This window comes from Nycticebus coucang, chromosome 15 (assembly GCF_027406575.1).
Source record: "Nycticebus coucang isolate mNycCou1 chromosome 15, mNycCou1.pri, whole genome shotgun sequence".
Lineage (NCBI taxonomy): Eukaryota > Metazoa > Chordata > Mammalia > Primates > Lorisidae > Nycticebus > Nycticebus coucang.
This window is the reverse complement of record NC_069794.1, coordinates 3,830,121-3,849,366: the sequence shown is the minus strand read 5'-3', so window position 1 is coordinate 3,849,366 and position 19,246 is coordinate 3,830,121. Positions and strand designations below refer to the sequence as shown.

Genomic DNA, 19,246 nt, shown 5'->3' with positions numbered 1-19,246 from the left:
GGCGCCGGCCCCATATGCCAGAGGTGGTGGGTTCAAACCCAACACCGGCAAAAAACTACAGAAAAAAGGAAAGAAAGAAAAAAATGTCCACTTCCAAGAAGGAAAGAACTAACCTAAGCTCAATTAGTTTACCGGCATATTTATGAGGATAATATACATGTTTTAGATTTTGGTTTACTAAGTAGGTTCTTCCTTTCGTGGAGAAACATGAACAATCCAGGAAGTACCAGATAAGAAGCAGAGGAGCTGCTCAGAGCCATGGGGAAGAAGCGCCTCTGTCCAGGCTCCTCCGTGTCACCCACCAGCACACAACAGCTCACAGCTGTGGCATTCCTCGCTGAGGTCCCATCCGTTTGGTGAAATCCCAGTCCTTGGCTCCAGTCCTCAGGTGGGATTACGGCAGACGGAGGGAGCGCACCAAGAACCCAGTTAAGGCAGGCGGCCCTGCTCTACCTCCGGCAGTTCACACCCCCTTTCTGAGCCAGCTACCAACACCCAGCAGCAGGTCCTAGAGGGCAAAACCGTGTATTTGTTAAATTTCTGTGAGCATTGCGTTGACTCTGTCTCTTTGTATTTAACTACCTTTTCATATTGCTAGTAATAAGGTCTCCTTAGATGTTTACTAGATATATCACCTTTAAAAGAATCGTTTCTGTCCTCACGTAAGATGTGAGCTGCAGCTGTTCCATTTTAGAGACATCGGCTCACCCTCCATGCCTCTCTGGTTCCCTGTCACCCTGCCTGTCTGCAGCATGTACGCTTTAGCATAACCAGAGACCTGCCTGTGGCACTTCCTTGTTAGACCAGACTGTAAAATTCAAACTGTTTATGTCCATTTCACCAACGGGGCTGTGGCTTTGTGGGGGTTCGGGGTCTCTGCCATTCACTTGGCCAGCCTTGAAATCATCTCTACTATAGAGACCAGGGATAAGGACATAGGAGAGAGGCCCTGTGCTTTCTATATGGTGATGTGGAATCATAAAAATGTCTTTTTAATCTGATGATCATTAGAAAACCCAGCAATGTGGCCCAGCTGCTAATCAGAGTGCATTTCCATTTCTGTGGGGCCTGAATAAGTCTTACAAACCTTCTGCAATGACTTCTGAAAAAAATGTGTTCCTTTTATCAGGTAATAAAATTATCCTATGACTTGCCTCAAGGCATGTGCTTCGTTCTGGGAGTTCAAATATCAGAAGTTAACTCCAGGTTAAAATGATAAAAATTCATATTTCTTATTAGTTATTTGCCTCAAGATTTCAAAGAGGTCTGGAAAAATCATTAAATGGAAGGGAACATTTCTTCGTTTACTCAAAAAAATGTATTGATATTCTATTTGGTGCCAGGCATTATACAAGTTGTATGGATTTTAAAAATGAAATGTGGGCGCTGCCCATCAGCAGCTCATAGCAGGGAAACTCCAGGAATCTGGTGTGTCTAAGCAGTGAGAAGCACATTTCACATGAGGCCACAAAGCACTTTTAGCCTCCATGCTTATTAAATGCTACATTTTTACTCAAAGCATTCTATTCTCTCTCATTTTTCAATGCTTGTCATGACCCGCTAAATGGATTTCCCAGCCCACAAATATTTCCTTTGAAACACTGGTCTAGAGGGGAGAATTTCTATGGAGAGGTGACGATAGAGGGCATTGAATGGGCAGGGAAGGGTCAGGACAAGAGGACGTCCACCTCTCATGCCAGAGCCCAGGGTATGCCTGAGCCTGCACATTCAAAGGATTTTTTAAAGGGCATAATCAGATTATGATTAGAGGTAACTGTACCAGACTATGTGGAATGGGTAGATTTTTTTATCTTGCTATTTCAATATTCATTTGCATGTAAAATATATGACTTAAAAATGATGAACAGGTGGGCGGCACCTGTGGCTCAAAGGGGTAGGGTGCCGGCCCCATATGCTGGAGGTGGCAGGTTCAAACCCAGCCCCAGCCAAAAACTGCAAAAAAAAAAAAAAAAAGATGAACGGGAAGTGATCAGTTGTGCAGCTATATGAGGGGGGAATGCTCCCCCTGCGTGGCCGTGCCGTGGCCTCTCCCAGTGGTCTTGGGCGAAACGTGGATTCATCTGAGACCGAGCTTCGTCTTTCCCTGCAGTGTCCCAGTTGCTGGGTGACTGGCATCTGCTCTGCGGTAAGTTCCCACAGCAGATCAAGGGTAATTCAGTCACCGGAGCAGGTGACTTAGAGTCACAAAGAATGAGAAACTCCAACCAGTCACCTCTCACAGAAGAGAGCATCACTAAGGCTATCAAAGAAACAACCCCTGGGGCTTGTTGATAATTTTGACAATAATACGAGTCTACATAGATTTTTAATTTATTCTCTCAGATCTCAGGGCTGCTGGCTCCTCACCAGACAATGGGGGCAGGTGGAGCTGTTCTTCAGCTGGGGTCCACAGGTGCCACCACACTCCTGCTAAAATGTTGAAATATCTTTATACCTGAACTCTAAGGGTCCCCAAATCTACTCTGCTGTCTTGGGTGGCCTGACCCAGGCGTGCCACATTTCTTCTTGGTTAACGTACAAAGATGCTCAGAGTTTATGGCTTATAGCTGTTTTTATTGGTCCTGGTCGGTGCCCTTTTGTTATTAGATACTTTAGATCAGCGGTTCTCAATCTGTGGGTCGTGACCCACAGGAACTGTATTAAAGGGCCACGGCATTAGGAAGGTTGAGAACCGCTGCTTTAGACTGTTAAATCAGTAATTAATTCTGAGCTGGGGAGTCCAGAAGACCCCAACATCCGCTGCTGCCAGGATACTTTTTTTAACTTTTGCTTGCTCCCTCTGACCTATGGTTGTTACTGTTTTTTCAGATGACAGGCATTACTAGTTTACCATCCAGACTGTAGGTGTCCCAAACACTAAATCCTCCCAGCACAAGAGCAGGGGCACAGTGTTCCCACCTCAGCTTTCTGGGGCAAGTGAGGAGGAGACGTTTACCTAAAGGATGGGCCAGCCTGGACACACACTGGGTTTCAGGACTCCAGGATTCACATTACCACCTTGGCATTCAGGAAATGTAAAAATAACAGCAATCCGAATAACCTCATGCCCCATGAAATTGCGCACAGGGCCAGGGCTGGAGGCCGGGCAGCCTGCTGTCCAGGTGCCCCGTGCCCTGCTAGTTATGTGAAAAGGAGCCACTCACATACTCGGAAAGGAAAGGGATTGAAGTGATTTTCCCCCTTTATGGCAGGGACAGAATAAATGGGCAAAAAAGGATTCAGTGAGTTAAATTTAAAAGAACATTGGCACAACTTAATTTTCTGTGCATTTCTGGGTACTGCAAACCTTATTTCTACTGACAGTCATTTTTTAGCTTTACTATCAGTGTGCTCTGCCTCGCTCAGCACATATGTTGTTGAAGACATCACTGTTCCCTCCTCGGCTGCGTTTTCTAGCACAAACCACTCCTCAGACTTGGCAGGGGAGTTGGTAGCAAGAGGGGAGCTGGGGACGAGCAGACATCTCCACCCAACCCACTTAACCCACAGGAGTATTTGTACCACGTTCTGCCACAGAAGGATAGAAGGATATCTATTCTGTGGACAGAAGTGGCCACGGAAGGACAGAAGGATATCTATTCTGTGGACAGAAGTGGCCACGGAAGGACAGAAGGATATCTATTCTGTGGATAGAAGTGGCCACAGAAGGATACTTCAAACATAGGGTTAAGAGGCGATTTTATAAAGGGTCATTAAAAACTAGGAAGGAATGCTACATGTTTAAGTTAGTAAAATGCCAGACAATTATACTTCTCAACACACTCATCTTTCCCAAGGACCATAGTGTTATATTTTTCTGTTTCTTAAATGATCAGTTTTCACTGAAATACAACCAGTCAACATGTGCTGGGTCACGGCTGTGTGACAAGAGTAATTGCAGGCGACACTAATGTTGTATTCCCAGTTTCTCCATCTCCGGGACGCAGGAAAACCCTCTCTGGATTCATTTCTGCACTTACTCGCAAAGGGAGGATGCAATCTCTTTCATTCTGGAGGGTCAGTTAGACCCGTGCTGTTCGAAGCACACAAAGTGCAGCGTGCGAGCTTCCTGCACTGCACATCTCCTATTCAGGCCACTGCACTGTCACATCTGCATGCCCCCACACCTGCCATCTTTCTTCTTGAGTTCTGGACCAACCACGGTCTCCACGGGATCCTTTACACTTGACACTGGTCTTTCTGAGAGGCACTAAGCCCATTGTTTGAGTTATGCTATCATGCGAAAGAAAACAACTCACTTCCTAGAAGGTTGTTGCAGGAGAATTCAGGTAGACTCGGGAGCCATGCCTCAGCCCTCATCTGTATTTCTTCCTCATGGCAGTAATGTGAGGTTTTAGAGAAATCAGACATTTAAAGGGAGTTCGCCCTCCTAACACAAACTTGATTAGGTTTAACAGGAGCTGGATGCCAGTTTCGGGTCTAACTGATTCTGCTCAGCCGTACCTACACACCTTCTACGTGTCTCTGCAAGCACAGTTGAGCTGTAACTTCTAAATTTAAAAAACAAGAACATGAGAAGCAGCGGGAGTGTGCCAGGCGCCCCTCTGCATTTGTACGTTTCCCTAACTCAGAGTAGGAAAAAACAAACGCATTCCCTGCAGGCAGCAGCCTTCCTAAGGAGGAATCTTCCTATAGAGTTGCGGAGTGAATTATAGCCTGTATGAGTAATGAGCTTAAAATGTATTTTCACATTTTTTACACCTTACATAGTGCTCTCGGTATTAAGTCAGCCAAACAGCTAGAGTTTGTTTTTCTCCTGCGTTGTTTAAACCTGGATCCTACCTCAGAGAACTCCAAAATACACTCTAAAAACGGTCTCAAGTTAAAGTATCTGAGAGAGAAACCATGCTTTGAAGCATTCTTCCCAAGGCAGCACTGCACTGTGAGCTTTGTTCTCACTGCCCTTGACCTTTCTGTGGCTTGTGATACCGTCACCCCACTGCATTCTCTGCCTCGGCCACCACTGGCGCCTGCGTCCTCCCTACCCTGGGCCTGCACCTGCTTCTCTGTTCCCTCCAGTGCTAGGTCATCCTGCTGCTCACTCGGGAATGGGCCTCCTCCTTACTCAGAGATCTTTCAGTCTCTCCAGGACATTTTGTGTCCAGTGGTTCTTGTTCAAAATATTATCCTCAGTTTGCCCCTTGGGCACGAGACTGTCACTTCAACGTCAGCAAGCAAAAGCTCAAGACCATCCCCTCCTGGCATGTGGCCCTTCCTCAGAATGGCAGCAGTGCAGCTCTAAGTACCGCGTCCCCAGCTGCCTGGTCCAGCTCCTCGTCCCCAAGCTAAACCCTCCTGCCTTTCTGCTTCTCATCCTTCCTTCAAGCTAATCTAGCTGTGTGCTATTTTTTTTTTTTTTTGCTAGATTAACTTTTTAAAAATATATTCTTCCTGTCACACCCATGCTCAGAATACATGCTGGAACCCACCCCGAGTGCCTCATCAGCGCCAGCTCCTGCGCCCACTTCCCCACTTCCGGGGCAGCTGTGGGCAGAGCCTCCTCCTTGCCCTCCCCCCACACACACATTCCACCCATACTTCAGAATCCAGCGTTTTTCCTTCTGCCCACACAGCAGAGGCTCACCTGGCTCCTCAGCCCACCCAGGTATCTCCTGTGAATTCCTGGGGCATTTGGCATAGCTGAGTGAAGTCTGAGAAAAGCCACCCTCGGGAAGCAGGCCAGACGTCCCTCTCACTCCACCCTGCTGGCCTTGTGAGTGTCAAAGGCTCCAGGAAGTAAATAAAACCACGGAGCCCCCACTGGGCAGAGCAGGATGGGGTCTCATAATGACTAGCAGCTTGGCCTTGCTCACTGCTGAGTTTCCAGTGAGCCACCTGGTCATCTGGGCTTCTCCTCTCTGCACTGACTGACCAGATCGCTCCCTACATCCCTGGGCCTGGCCCCTCTAGAACGTGTCTTTGAGGCATCATTTCTTTCAGATGCACATTCCTCCAAGCTCTGAGCTAGACTTCCCTGTGCAGTTTGGACCTTGTGGGGCTTTATTAATACTTGTTGGAGAGATGGGGAACCCTCCTGATTCAAAGGCAAAGTAAGCAGCTCTTGAGTTCCCCAGAGTGGCCGCCCAGTCAAGGGCATCTTCCTGCTTCCCCAGGGTGGACCAAGGACTCTGCCTTTGGCCAGGTTTCTTGTAGCCATGCACTGTGCTCCCCAAGATCCCCAGATTCCCTCTGAGGCATCGCTGTCTCCTCAGCAGGAAGCTTCTCTCTGCCCCTGCGGGTCCTTCCCCAGGGAAGGGCCCCTCGTGGGCCGCCATCCTCTCCACGTCTTCCAACAAAACCATGTGTCTGTTTGTTCTCCCAGCACGGGAGAGCTGTTAACTCATTCACTGCACCTCCCATACCAGGGCGACCTTGTGAAATGGTCCTGTGACCCTGTGAGGAGTTGGGTGGGCCCACAACCCTTTCCACGCCAGAGGCAATGCTGCCATGTCGTCACATCCACTGACTGAAAAGGATGGGTGGGTCCTGTTAAAACTGCACTCTGGAGATGAGGTGTCTGAGCAGCAGTGTCTGGGGACATTGGTGGTGGTCACACTGGGGATCTGGTGGCCAGAGGCCAGAGATGCCGTGGAGTGTCCTGTGGGGCATGGGTCCTAACGCCCAAGAATTGCAGTGTCTGGAGCCCTGAGGTTGAGAAGCCTTGTCTTAAAACATCAGGCAGACCACGCCATTGCCCCACTCGAGGCTCTCTGGTGGTTTCTTAGCTGACTTAGATGAAGTTCCAAAGGCTTCCGGAGGCTGAGCGGTCTCTCAAGACTTGCCTGCTCGCCTTTGCCTCGCCCACCTCCTCTCCCTCACCCAGGCCGCATCTGCCCTGCCAGGCCCCTCAGCTGCCCTCCTTTAGGGTCCGGGCCAGCCTGGCAGCTCTGTATTGGCTTCAGGGCTTGGCCCCACCTTCTGCCCCAGCAGAAAGGCCTCCGGAACCCTTCTGAGAAAGATTGTCCTCCCCCATGCCAGGTCCTTGGCGTCCTGCACCGTCCCCCTCACTGCCTGCTCGCAGGTCAGGCATTTGCTTTCTGCCTCCTTCCTCTGGGAGGCACCAGGATGGAAATTCTCAGGGTCTACAACAGTGTCTGGCATGTGGAAGGTGCTCCACAAATACTGGGTGGAAAAGAGGAAAAGAAAAAGAACATCAATATATGAGTTGTAATAACACTGCTACAGGAACTTTGCTTTCTGAGAGGAGCTACACTTCATAATGGCCACGTAGCTGACAAGTTTGTGAATGAATAATTCACGCAAATGGAGCGTGGTGAGACCAGCACCGCTGGAGTCACTTCTCCCCAGGCCATTCACATGAGATTATTGGAAACATAGGAAAACATTTTCTGTGTTAATTATACCTTTGAACTCTAGTCTTTACTTATTTAAAATCACAGGTAAGGAAAAGATTACCTTGCAGGAGGTGAACATTTTCTATTATTCAAAGGACCAGAGGCATGTGTTTGCGACCTAACCCTGTTAATGTATGTGAGAAAGACATAGAACTTGAAATCCATCCCTGACTCTGGTTTGAGAATTCACATATTTCACCCTTGACCTACCAATTATCAATATGTAAGGTCAATACATATTTTTTAAAATCTGACTTTACGTTGCTTTATAATCCTTAGTATTAAGAAATTAAAACCAGCTGGGTGAGTGCCTTTTACGCACTGCACCTCTCCTGTGGCTGGGGTGCACAGAGGGGGTTCACCAGGAGTCCAGGGTGTGGGGGTTCTGTGTGCTGTCACCCCTAGCTCCCCACCCTTTGCCCAGAGAGAGACTCAAACTATGCAGAAACAGCATTCGTAAGATTTTATTAAACGCATACTTTGATTTATTTTCTCTATTTATTTAGGACAGAGTCTCAAGCTGTCACCCTTGGTAGAGTGCCATGGTGTCACAGCTCACAGCAACCACAAACTCTTGGGCTTAAGCAATTCTCTTGCCTCGGCCTCCTAAGTAGCTGGGACTACAGGAACCCACCACAACGCCCGGCTATTTTTATTGTTGTTGTTATTGCAGTTGCTGTTTTAGCAGGCCAGGGCCAGATTTGAACCCACCGGCCTCGGTGTATGTGGCCAGCGCCCTACCCACTGAGCTACGGGCGCCACCTATTTTCTCATTTTAAGTAAATGTTTACTGAGAAGGGACATGAAGAAAGGGGCTTCAAGATGGATGGGAGGAAAGCCTGGCCTGCTGAACAAGGGAGTCTGGAGGGGCCTCGGAGCATTCCCCACCCAGCAGCGCTGGCCAAAAAAAGGGAAAGCATGTGGGTGTGAGGTAACCCCGGTAACCAGTGACCAGTAGAAAGAGACAGTGATCAATGACCAATAGAAAAGGGCAATAGTTCCCAGAGGTGCAGAGAGGCCAGTGGACACTGGAAGTCAGTTTGGATGGAGAGGAGGAGGGCGTTGCTGCCTCTGCCCTGCCTCTGGGCCTGTGTCTCTCTCACCTCTGCTCCTTCAGGAATGCCCGGCCTGACTCTGAGACGTGCTCTGAGCTCTCTCTTTGTTGCACTGACACTCAGGCAGGTCACTGTTGTGTCTTCCACCCACACTGCCTGGGCCTCTCCAATTTTATTTTCAGTTTCTACTCACTTTTGCCTCAGTTGAACTTTCTAGCTCCAGGTCAACCAGGTCAACTGGGTCAACTGGGTTTGGGGAACCAGGACCCCCAACTCCAGCCTTCACATCACTCCCGAAGTGTTCACTGTCACCTCCGTCCTTTCCCTTGAGGCAGCCCACCACTCCCCAGTCACGTACACTTCCATCGCTCACCCCTGCAGAGTTCATACTCACCCAGAGCAGTCCTGGTCACACCAGCTAAGGACAACTGAGTTGTTTGTATTGGCAACGAGAGATTTGCTAGAACTAGGTTAAAGCTCAAATTAAATGTGTCTGAGTTCATACTTGTATTTAATAATCACACCCTGATATAGAGAAAGGCCAAGGCTTTTTCTTTGAGTCAGATCCTGAAGTGATTCATCTCCCTGCTACCTGTGAAAACACCACCAGGTAGAGGTCACAGAGAAACCCTGTTGCAGGCTAAAAGGAAACACCACAGGCTTTCAAACCAGCTAGTGTGACGGTGGCCCAGCCACAGCCCACCACTGACCTGCACAACCACTGTTTCACCAGATGCAGGTGAACACAAATGTCCCAGAGACGTCTTTAAATACCACGCAGGATTTTACAGCCCACTTCCTTATTCATTCATGTTAATTCATTGAGAGTCTCAAATGTTTTCTTTTGCTGTGACTTTTCTTCATTCTCAAAACCTTGATGGCTCTACTGGGAGAGCTGTGAACAGGCTGGATGACTGGTGGCTCTGTGTCCATCCCCAATCCAGCACTTTTATAGCACAGACCTCTGACCCTGTTCTGATTGGTTACTATGTGACCACTGCTGTGCTAAAGTTTGGGGTCAAAGGCAGACTTTTGCAGCCATTTGGCCCTGAGCTACCACTTTACATCCAAGTCCAATGATGGAGGTTTCTGCATTTGCCCCTGGATGGGTTGCATCTGGAAGTTAACAAGTTGGGGCACAGACATCTTTACATGTTTGGATCTAACCGGGAGTGAGGTGTTTATGAGCAGAGGCTGACACATAATTTAGTAAGCCAAGAATCCCCTGGTTAACATTCACGGAGGAGAACCCCAGGGCAGGATGTCTGTACTGGTGGGACAGCTCTCTTGCAGCTGCTGGAGGACAGGTTTTCTTTCAACCTGGAGTTCCCAGTTCATTGACGCAGAGGCATGGGTGATAACAAAGTCGCAGAGGAGAAGCTGGCCTTATCCTTTACGTCAGTGGATGAAATAAGGAGGGAGAACTTCACTGCAGAAGCTGAGTGTGAAGGAGTGAGAGTGGGTGGACGGCGGAAGCCCCAGGCCTTGGTCTGGGTCCAGCTGTTACGCTGACTTGTTGGGAAACGTTTACCCGGAGATTAACCTCCCCAAGTCTCGGTGACCTCATCTCAAAAATAGGTCTTCAAGTGACAACACTCAAGATTGTTACAGAAAGGAAAGCTAAGTCACGTGCCACGTCCAGCAGGGAGTTGGAGCATTGTGAACACTTGGGCTGATGGTGACCACAGCAAGAGCAATGTGGATAAGTGTCACCTTGACCGTTAGTCCTCATGTCTCACCTTGAGAGGGATGTATTCCCTCCTTCCAGCCTTGGGCCATCCTTATGTGGGCTCATGTTTCTAAAGTTAAAAAGTAAAATAAAAACTTAGCAGAAATGCAAGGATTGAAGTCCAATTTGTATGACAAAATTTAAAACATATCTTTGGCTACAAGTTAACCAGACTATTGGAAATATAGAAATATTTTCAAACTTTAATAGGAGAAATGAAAGTTTTGACTATAGTTTAAATATATCAGTTGCTAATGAGCTAAAAGTTATGTGGGAAGCCAGCCCCGAAAATTCCTACCCAGGGTCAGCCAGGCATCTCAGAGGATGGAGCTGATCTGCCAGTCTTAAGACCACCTGACTAGGACCTGGGGGCCCCACTGCACTCAGAGCACACTCTGTCATCCCCCTGGTGTGTTCCTGACTCAGAAGCATGCTGCTACCAGTTCCTCTGAGAAAGGTGAGCTCTCCTCTGGGCTGCAGAAGTCGCCTCTCCCCTGGGCTGCAGAGGTTGCCTCTCCCCTGGGCTGTAGAGGTCACCTGTCCCCTGGATGGCAGAGGTTGCCTCTCTGCACTCTTTTTTTTCCCTTCCTTCCCTGAGCTTCAATTTGACCTCATGGGCCTGACCCACCAAAGTGTCCCGCTTATGAGGTTTTGCCCCAGCTGGGAGTCCACTGCCTTCATCCATCAGCTCTCACACGCACAGGTGTGGTCAGCCAGCCTCCGGGGGGCAAGCTGCAGGCTCCCAGCCCATACTGCTCATTATTTAGAGAGTGCCAGGCACAAAGTAGGCACCCAGTAAATAACTGAAGTAGCTTAAAGAGAAACAAAATCAGGTGAGCGTCTGTGTCTGGAGAGTTGACCACACTGAACGGACCTTCCCTCAGCTTCAGCCTGTTCCATAATCACTCGTTGTCGAGTGCTGAAATGAGGAAGATCAACCTGGCTTTTTGCTCCGTTGCTGTTGTGGTAGCTTGGCTAAAGCTCTTTCTGTTTGTTTTCCATGTGCCAGGCAGTCAGGAGCCACCAGGGCTCATTGGCTCATTTAATTATAGACCATTCTACTCAGTTTTCCTTCTGCTTTTATTCTACCCAGCGCTTCCTGCTGGGACACCTTCACACACCCTCCCTCCTGGAGGCGCAGGCTGTGCTGCAGGGATGTCAGGACGGGGAATTGTATAGTTATATAGCAAGGGTGGTTGGACCGAGGTCCTGACGGCACTTTGTAGCTACTAGTTAGGACCTGCAGCGTATGCGAGTGAGGGCAGAGCACGTCCAGGCGGTTGGAATGAGGGACCGGACACTGAGGCGTGAGCTGGGCTGAAGCAGCAGGGGAACACCTGTTGTGTGTAGTACTGCTGGGAGCTTCTCAAGGGCAGAGGAGAGGATGCCCGGGGGAGAGCTAGGAAACACCACGGCAAGGCCAGCAAACCCGAGACAGTACTGAGCGCTGGGCCGCCGCCTCCCCGACTTCCTGCCTTCCTCCCTCTTTCCTCCCTCCTTCTCGTCCTACTCACCCCTGCCTTCCTTCCCAGCCATTCCCTACTTCCTTTCTTTTCTCTTTCCTTTCTATCCTTCTTCCTTCCCCCATTCCTCCCTCCTTCCACCTTGCCTTCCTACTTATTTCCTTCCTTCCTTCCCTCTCTGCTTGCATCCTTTCCTCCATTCCTTTCTTATCCCTGCCCATCCCCCGTCTCCTCTCCTCCCTTCCCTCCTCTCCCCTCCCTCCCTTTCTTCCCTCCTTCCTCCCCTCCCCCTTCCTTTCTTCCTTCCTGTCCTCTCCCTGCCTCCTTTCCTCCTTCTGTCTTTCTTTAGATTTTAGGCACAAGTGATTTATTATGACTTTTAAGCATGGAAATTACAAAATATCTCTTTTCATGAAAAAAAAAGACTGAGAAATAGTGAGGATATGTAAGATACAGTTCTCTCCTCCCACTTCCCAGCTGCGTAACTCCGATTAACCTTAATTTCCTCTTCAGCAAACTGGGGCTGCGGTCTCTGCCCCCCGCAGTGCTGGTGACAGGGTCCGGGAGAGAGCACCCTGCTCTGCCACACTTAAAGAATAGAAAGCAAATGCTGATTATTATTTCTGTTGAGTAATTTGTGAGCCTGAAACTTTAGAAGGATCCAACTGAAGACAGTCAGAATCAGCTACCTGCCCACAGAGACAAAGGAAAGCGCCACATCCATCCTCGGTGTGGAGTCAGAACCCCTGTAGGAGGTCAGGGCTCTCTGGAGGTTCCTGGGGGGACGGGGACCTGGCAAAGGCTGCCCTGCCATGGGCGGCTCCGTGTCCCGTGGGAATTCTGCTTCCTGCCTGAAGGTTATGCAGTGACTATGGGAAAATCTACCTCAGTTAAACATTGTACCAAAGCCCTAGCATTTGTTATATTTTACTTTGTTACCAAAACATAGTTTTTCACAGTGTATCTCTGAACACTCAGTAAAGGACATGTATTATGTATTTGAGTAATTACCGTAGTATACGGAGTGCAGAAGTCAGGTTTAAAGTTTAGCATTACAAAATGGAAACTGAAAATTTAGTAGTAATATTGAAATTATGCTTCTTATTTTTTTCAAAGCTGTGAGATTGCCTAACTCTCTTTTAATTTAATAATTCAGGAAACTCCTGAGACATGAAATTATTGCCTTCCCAAGAAAAGCAATACTATGACATTTTATATGATCTACGACTTCAAAAATTCCACACATATGTGTTTGAAAATAACAAATTATGAGGTTGATTTTTACCAATTGATTTTCATTTAACATTGTTATGGCAAAATTTGGTGTCAAAGATTGTCAGTTTATTCTAAGTATAACTGATGTTTAATTTGGTAAGTTTTATTATTTTCTTCCAATATTGTATTCATTTTGTTCAGTCCAGGTTATCAGAAAAGAATAATACTTTCTAAAATTTATTTTAGGTTTCGAAACTAACATGAACCTAACTAGCAGGGATGATCCCCGTACATCAGAAGTCGCTTCAGAGACTCAAGATAGGAACGCAAATAACCATGGAATTCAATTATCTAATTCACTATCAAGTGCCATAACTGCTGAAAATGGAAATTCCGTCTCCAATGGTAAGCACTTTTTAAACTCAAAAGTAAATGGATAAAGGTTTTGATCTGTGTCAACGTTCCAGGAAGACTGGATTTAAATTATAGAAATGAAGTAAGCGTTAAAAACTGGAAAATGGCAGACAGACCTTGCAGCTTCACCGTCAGTATCACTGTCAGCACATTATTGCTTGCATTAAAGAATTAGAATTGTACGCACTATTTCTTGACTTTTCAGAAACTGTATGGAGTATTGGTCTGTATGAATCGGTATAAGGCAGAGGAGAAAATAGATTCTTTAAGAAATTTAAGAAAATATTCTTAACTTTAAAAAATGTTAATATATTTTCACATTTCTACAAAATGTGAAAGAAAATAATGTTGAAAGAATGGGAAATGCCGAACTGACTGTAAGTATTTTAAGTGGGTCAGTAACTCTATCATTAGGGCGTTGTCTTGGCTGTGTGTACCCCGAGGTGTGAAGAGTGGCTAAAACAAATATTTCCCTCACACATAAAGAAGGCAAGGGCTTTTAGTAAACATGTTTTTCTGTTGTTTAGTCTGATTAGAGTTGCTGGAGAGCATCAAGATGGCGAGATAATAGGAGGTGACAGAAGACTTAGGGGCGGGATATCGTGTGAGCCCAGGGAAGGAAGCCACTTCCCAGCCTGTCTCCTGCAGGCACTGGGAGCTGAGCTTCCTACCACCTCCCAGAACTGGAGGACAGAGAACGAGTCCAGGCCTGCCAGGACCTTGGAGTGGGGCCTCAAAGTGACCCCAGTAGAATCAGAGTGAACCAGAACCCAGAACCATCACCCAGATGTGAATCAGCTCAGTCCCCAAATTGGATTGGGGGCTCAGGTACCTGGCGGAAACATGTCAATCTGTCTCAAAGGACAATAGCATTCTGTGCTTCAAAAAGTTCTCACAAACTGCTTTTCAAATACTATGTCCAGCACCCAATGAAAAATAGCCAGGCACATAAGGATACAAATTAAGGTGAAAAGTTACAAGCAGAAATAGCAGTCAGTTGTAACATATCGACAGGGGCTCAAAACATGGGGGTTTAAAGACATGTACCTTAAAAATAAGTATATTTACTTTGCCTATTAAAAGAGAAATAGGGGGCGGCGCCTGTGGCTCAGTCGGTAGAATGCTGGGCCCATATACCGAGGGTGGCGGGTTCAAACCCGGCCTTGGCTGAACTGCAACCAAAAAATAGCCGGGTGTTGTGGCGGGCACCTGTAGTCCCAGCTACTCGGGAGGCTGAGGCAAGAGAATCGCTTAAGCCCAGGAGTTGGAGGTTGCTGTGAGCTGTATGATGCTATGGCACTCTACCAAGGGCCATAAAGTGAAACTCTGTCTCTACGAAAAAAAAAAAAAGAGAGAGAGAAATAGGAACCATAAAAAAAATCAAATGGACCTTCCAAAATTGTAAAATATAGTAAGAAAACGGGGCATAGCTAAGGATGATGTTAAATCTAATCAGGCACAGTTAATTAAAACAACAAGCACCACCTGCGGAAGTGGAACATGAGTCAGGAACTCTCCAGAGTGAAACATACCGAAGCAAAAGAAAAGAATGGAAATTTCAGGGAAATGATCTAAAGACATAGAGGACACAGAAGGATGACAGGAATCGTAGAGAACAAAGAGAAAGTACAGGAAAAAGATTTGGTGAGAAATGTTAAGAGAACTTTTCAATCCTGATGAAAGAGGATCAAGGAACAAATTTACGCTGGCAGCTTCTTATAAAGTTAAAACGCGCTTCCTGCGTACCCATAACCCTACTGCTCCACGTCTACCCGGGAGAAATGAAAGCCGTCTCCACACGAGCACTTCTGAGCAAATGCTGTGGTGACTACTTGTAATCACAGGAACTGGAAATAAACCCAGTGTCCTTCAGATGGTTACTGAATCGTATTAGTCATTCACTCTGTCCAACACATCACCCCCAACACTTGGAGGCTGCACGCAACACGTGGCTGTGATGTAGCAGGTCTGGGGACAGGAGGCTGTGCCGGAGCTGGGTGCTCTGCCCTGAGGTCCTTCGTGAAACAGCAGGCAAGCTGTCAGCCAAAGCAGAAGTCACCTTGAGGCTCGATTTGGGGCGGATCCACTCTCAAGGTCATTCACATGTCTGTTGGCAGGCTGCAGGAAATTCACATCCAAGTCCACTCACCAGGGCTGCCTCACAGCAGGGCCACTGGCCTCCCCCAGAGGCAGCATCCGAGAGGGCACCGGATAGACGCTGCCATCTTCACATAATCTAATTTTAGAAGTGACACCCAGCACTCTTGTGACAGTTGATGGAGTCACTAAATCCAGGCTGCGCTCCATGGACGGGGTTTCCAGGAGGGCCTGACTGCCTAGAGGTGGGCTCACCAGGGGCCATCCCACAGGCTGGACCAGCACGTGGACAGACCCTGGAATAAATAACAGCAGTCAACTCCTAAACATAGCACAGGGATGGCTCAGAGGCAGATTGGGCTCAGAGGACTGTGATTCTGCTTCTAGGACATTCGAGAGAAACCACAGCTGCAGGGTGGAGAGCAGATGAGTGGTGGCCACATGCAGAATGTGATGGCACAAGGGGAAGCCCAGCGGCCTGGGGGCCTGGCGGGATGTGGGGGGGTGTCTCCCAGATGCACAGGTGTGTGTCTGAAACAGTGACATGTGTCTGTAAGTTATACCACAATCAGCCCCACTTTTCATTATTCATAAATAAATGAAATGCAAAAAAAAAAAAAAAAAAAAACCTATGCAAAGGATTAAACAAAAGGAAACTGAGTCGGATAAACAAAAAGAAACTACTGTCCAACAGAGCACAGTGAAATACCAGTGAAATACAGAGCAGGCAAGAGGCTTAAAGGTGCCAGAGGTGAAAAGACAAAATACCATCCCAGGAGCAGCAATTGAAGTCCAAAAACGATGAGGTGACACATTTAATATGCTCCAATAAAATAACTGCCAGCCCAGAATTTCATAAATAACAGAAAATGCCTGTAAAGGTACAGGGGGAGTCAGGATATTTTTAGAAAAGAAAAAATGGAAAGAATTAAACATTGACAGACTCAGAATGTTCAGAGGTACAGGAAAGAAGGAAGAATAATAAAAATGGTAAGTGAAATTAGGAGGGCATAAAATAATATTTAATATACACATGATAAATCTACTTGGCAGTTATAATCTCATAGGTAACCCTTGAAAGAATGCTGGTGGGGTGGGTAGTTTCCAAACTAATAAAGGGAGTAAAATAGAATAATAAAAAGTCAGTCAACATAAAAGATGGAAAAGGGGGGTAAAAGAGGAATATTTGAAAGGCAGGACAAACAGAAAGTTCTTAGATGATAAAAATAAAAGCATATATGAAAATAAACTTCATTTAATTTCATTAAATTTAAAAAGACTCATTTAGTATAAATATTCATTAAAGATGATTGATTAGTACAACAGTCTAAAGACTGAAGTTAATGAAAACATGTAAAGGATGAAGATTCTGGACGATTAAACGTAAAGGGACAGAAAAGGAGAGCCTGTAATAGGCAAGTGTCCAAAAGCAGCAGCAGCCATGCTCATGTGCTGGAAGGCGAGAATTACATCCCTAAATAATCAGTGGGTCCAAGACAAAATCCCAGTGTGAAGGCTCGGCACCTGTCGCTCAGCGGCTAAGGCGCCAGCCACATACACCAGAGCTGGCGGGTTCGAATCCGGCCCTGGCCCGCCAAACAACAATGATGGCTGCAACCACAAAATAGCCGGGCATTGTGGCGGCGCCTGTAGTCCCAGCTACTTGGGAGGCTGAGGCAAGAGAATCGCTTAAGCCCAGGAGTTGGAGGTTGCTGTGAGCAGTGATGCTACAGCACTCTATTTTTTTGAGGCTCTGTCTCAAAAAAAAAAAAAAATCCCAGTGTAAATTAAAACAACGAACATTTTAACTAACAAAAATGAACTAGGACAACAGAACTTGAGAAACATGGCTCATGTCTTAACAATGGAAATACCCATCAACATTTGCACCGTAAGACTGAAAATCCGTGTTAAAAATGCCAGTGAGTTAGCAGTAGAACAAAAATTAAACACGGAGACAGTGAAAGGAAATATACAACAAGGATAATAAGAACATGAGTTATTAAAATATTTAAAAAGCCAAAGTTGGTTTTTTGAAAAGAAATTGTCTTCAGAAAATAATAAAATGGATAATTATCTCGCAAGGGTAAGAGAAATAAAGAATGCGAACACAAATGAAAATTCTGGGGATGAAAAGGAGATATCACAAATGATCTGGCAGAAAATAAAAAATAATAAGAGACTGTTATGAATAGTTTTATGCCAAAATCTATTTGTAAATTTACATGAACAAACAGTTATTAAAAAATAAACAAAACTGACAAAACTGGAGAAAAGAAACAGGAAAGCAGATAATACAGGAAATATTGAATTAATTGAATTTGTAGTTACCATCATACAAGGATGTTACCTCCCTATCAGGAAAACGTGAGACCCAAATAGTTACTCTAGTAAGTTCTCTCAAAATTCCAAGGATGAAATAATGCCACCATCAAGCAAATGCTTCCAGAGAATGGAAATAAACAGGAAGACAGACAAAAAAAATAAAATTCCTCCAAATTACATAAATATAGCTACTTAATTTGTGACAAAATGAAGGTTGTAAGGAGGTGGGGAAGGGATACTCAATTGCTCTCCATGTGTGGGGGTTACATATAAAACCTCAGGAAAGAAAAGGACAAAAAAAAAAAAAATAGACTTCTTAAACAGGACACCAAAGCGTGCTAACCACAAAAGTGAAAGAAAAAGAGATAAATTGGGAGAAAATATTTTCAGCATATTTTGCCATAAAGAGTCATATTTGAAGTTTACTCAAATTAAAAACAAAAGACATCTGAAATAGAAAATTGGACAGGAGACTTGAATAAGCCCTTAAATAAATATTTTTAGTTCATCCTTATTAGTAATTAGAGAAATGAAACTTAAAACCCCAATGTGATCGATCCTACTACTCACCCTAGAAAATAACAGAACTCAGTGGCCGGGGTGGAGGCCCCGAGAGGGATTTCCAGGGAAGCGAGGACCGTGAGCTCACACCAAGGAGAAGAGGCCAATGGTGATGGCCGGGGGGAAGACCATGGAGGCTTCCTGAGAGCTGAGAGTTCTGTTCTTTGACTTGTACTTACAATTCCACACTTAGAGAGACTGAGAGAAGGAGGGAGGAGGGACCATCACTTCACCTCCCTTCGCCAAAAATAATTAAGTTTTCTGTGTTTTGAGTCAAAAAGCAAAAGTGTTGGGGAACAATACACAATACTGTGAGTGTTACTCTAACTATTAAAAGAAAACCTAAGCAAATGGAACAAACCAAACCCTTCCTAGACCAGAATGGAACTATTTCTGGAATATGCTCCATTAAATTAATAACCAGTCAAACCTTTAGAATACCAGGCTTCTAAACTTCACTTGTACCAGGCTTCTAAACGTCACAAACAGTGTGTAAGTCCAAACCCCAGTGCACAGATCCATAATGGAAGCATTCTCCCTTAAATGCTTACAGGGACCAGTCTTTAAAAGAAAGCTAGTCTCTGTTGTCATTAATTAGGGACCACTTGAAAATCTCAAGAGTTATGTGCATAAAAGGAAAAAAATTATTTCAGTTGGGAATTCGGTCTTTCAAGCAACGTGATACATTTACACAGCTCTTCTGCGAACACCATGAACTTCTAAGGGAGTCCAAACCTTACCCCTGATTATTAAAAAAATCCATCACAATACCCCATACACTTAGGCCCTTGGTAAGTGTTCACTGACTGAGGCAGTGTTGCTTCTTATACATGAATCAGTAAATCCCTTGCAGAGGGTAGAGTCAGAGAAATTGTCCTAAGTCAGTATTATAAAAAGTGAGTAAAAATTACATGTGTGTGGAGTATGGTATAGATATAATCACGATAGCCCTGAAAGCAGCTGGATTCACAAATTATAAAACATAGATAATGTGCTTTCTAAACAACAGCA

The 19,246-nt window shown here is 45.9% G+C and overlaps 1 protein-coding gene across 1 annotated transcript in view; it reads left to right on the top strand.

Moving 5' to 3' along the window:
- The window catches only part of MYO16 (myosin XVI), a 643,638-nt gene that overhangs the window by 589,733 nt on the left and 34,659 nt on the right, over positions 1-19,246 (top strand). Inside the window, exon 33 of the mRNA XM_053563761.1 lies at positions 13,085-13,243. Coding sequence (XP_053419736.1) covers positions 13,085-13,243 — 159 coding nt within the window. The remainder of the gene's footprint in view (positions 1-13,084; positions 13,244-19,246) is intronic.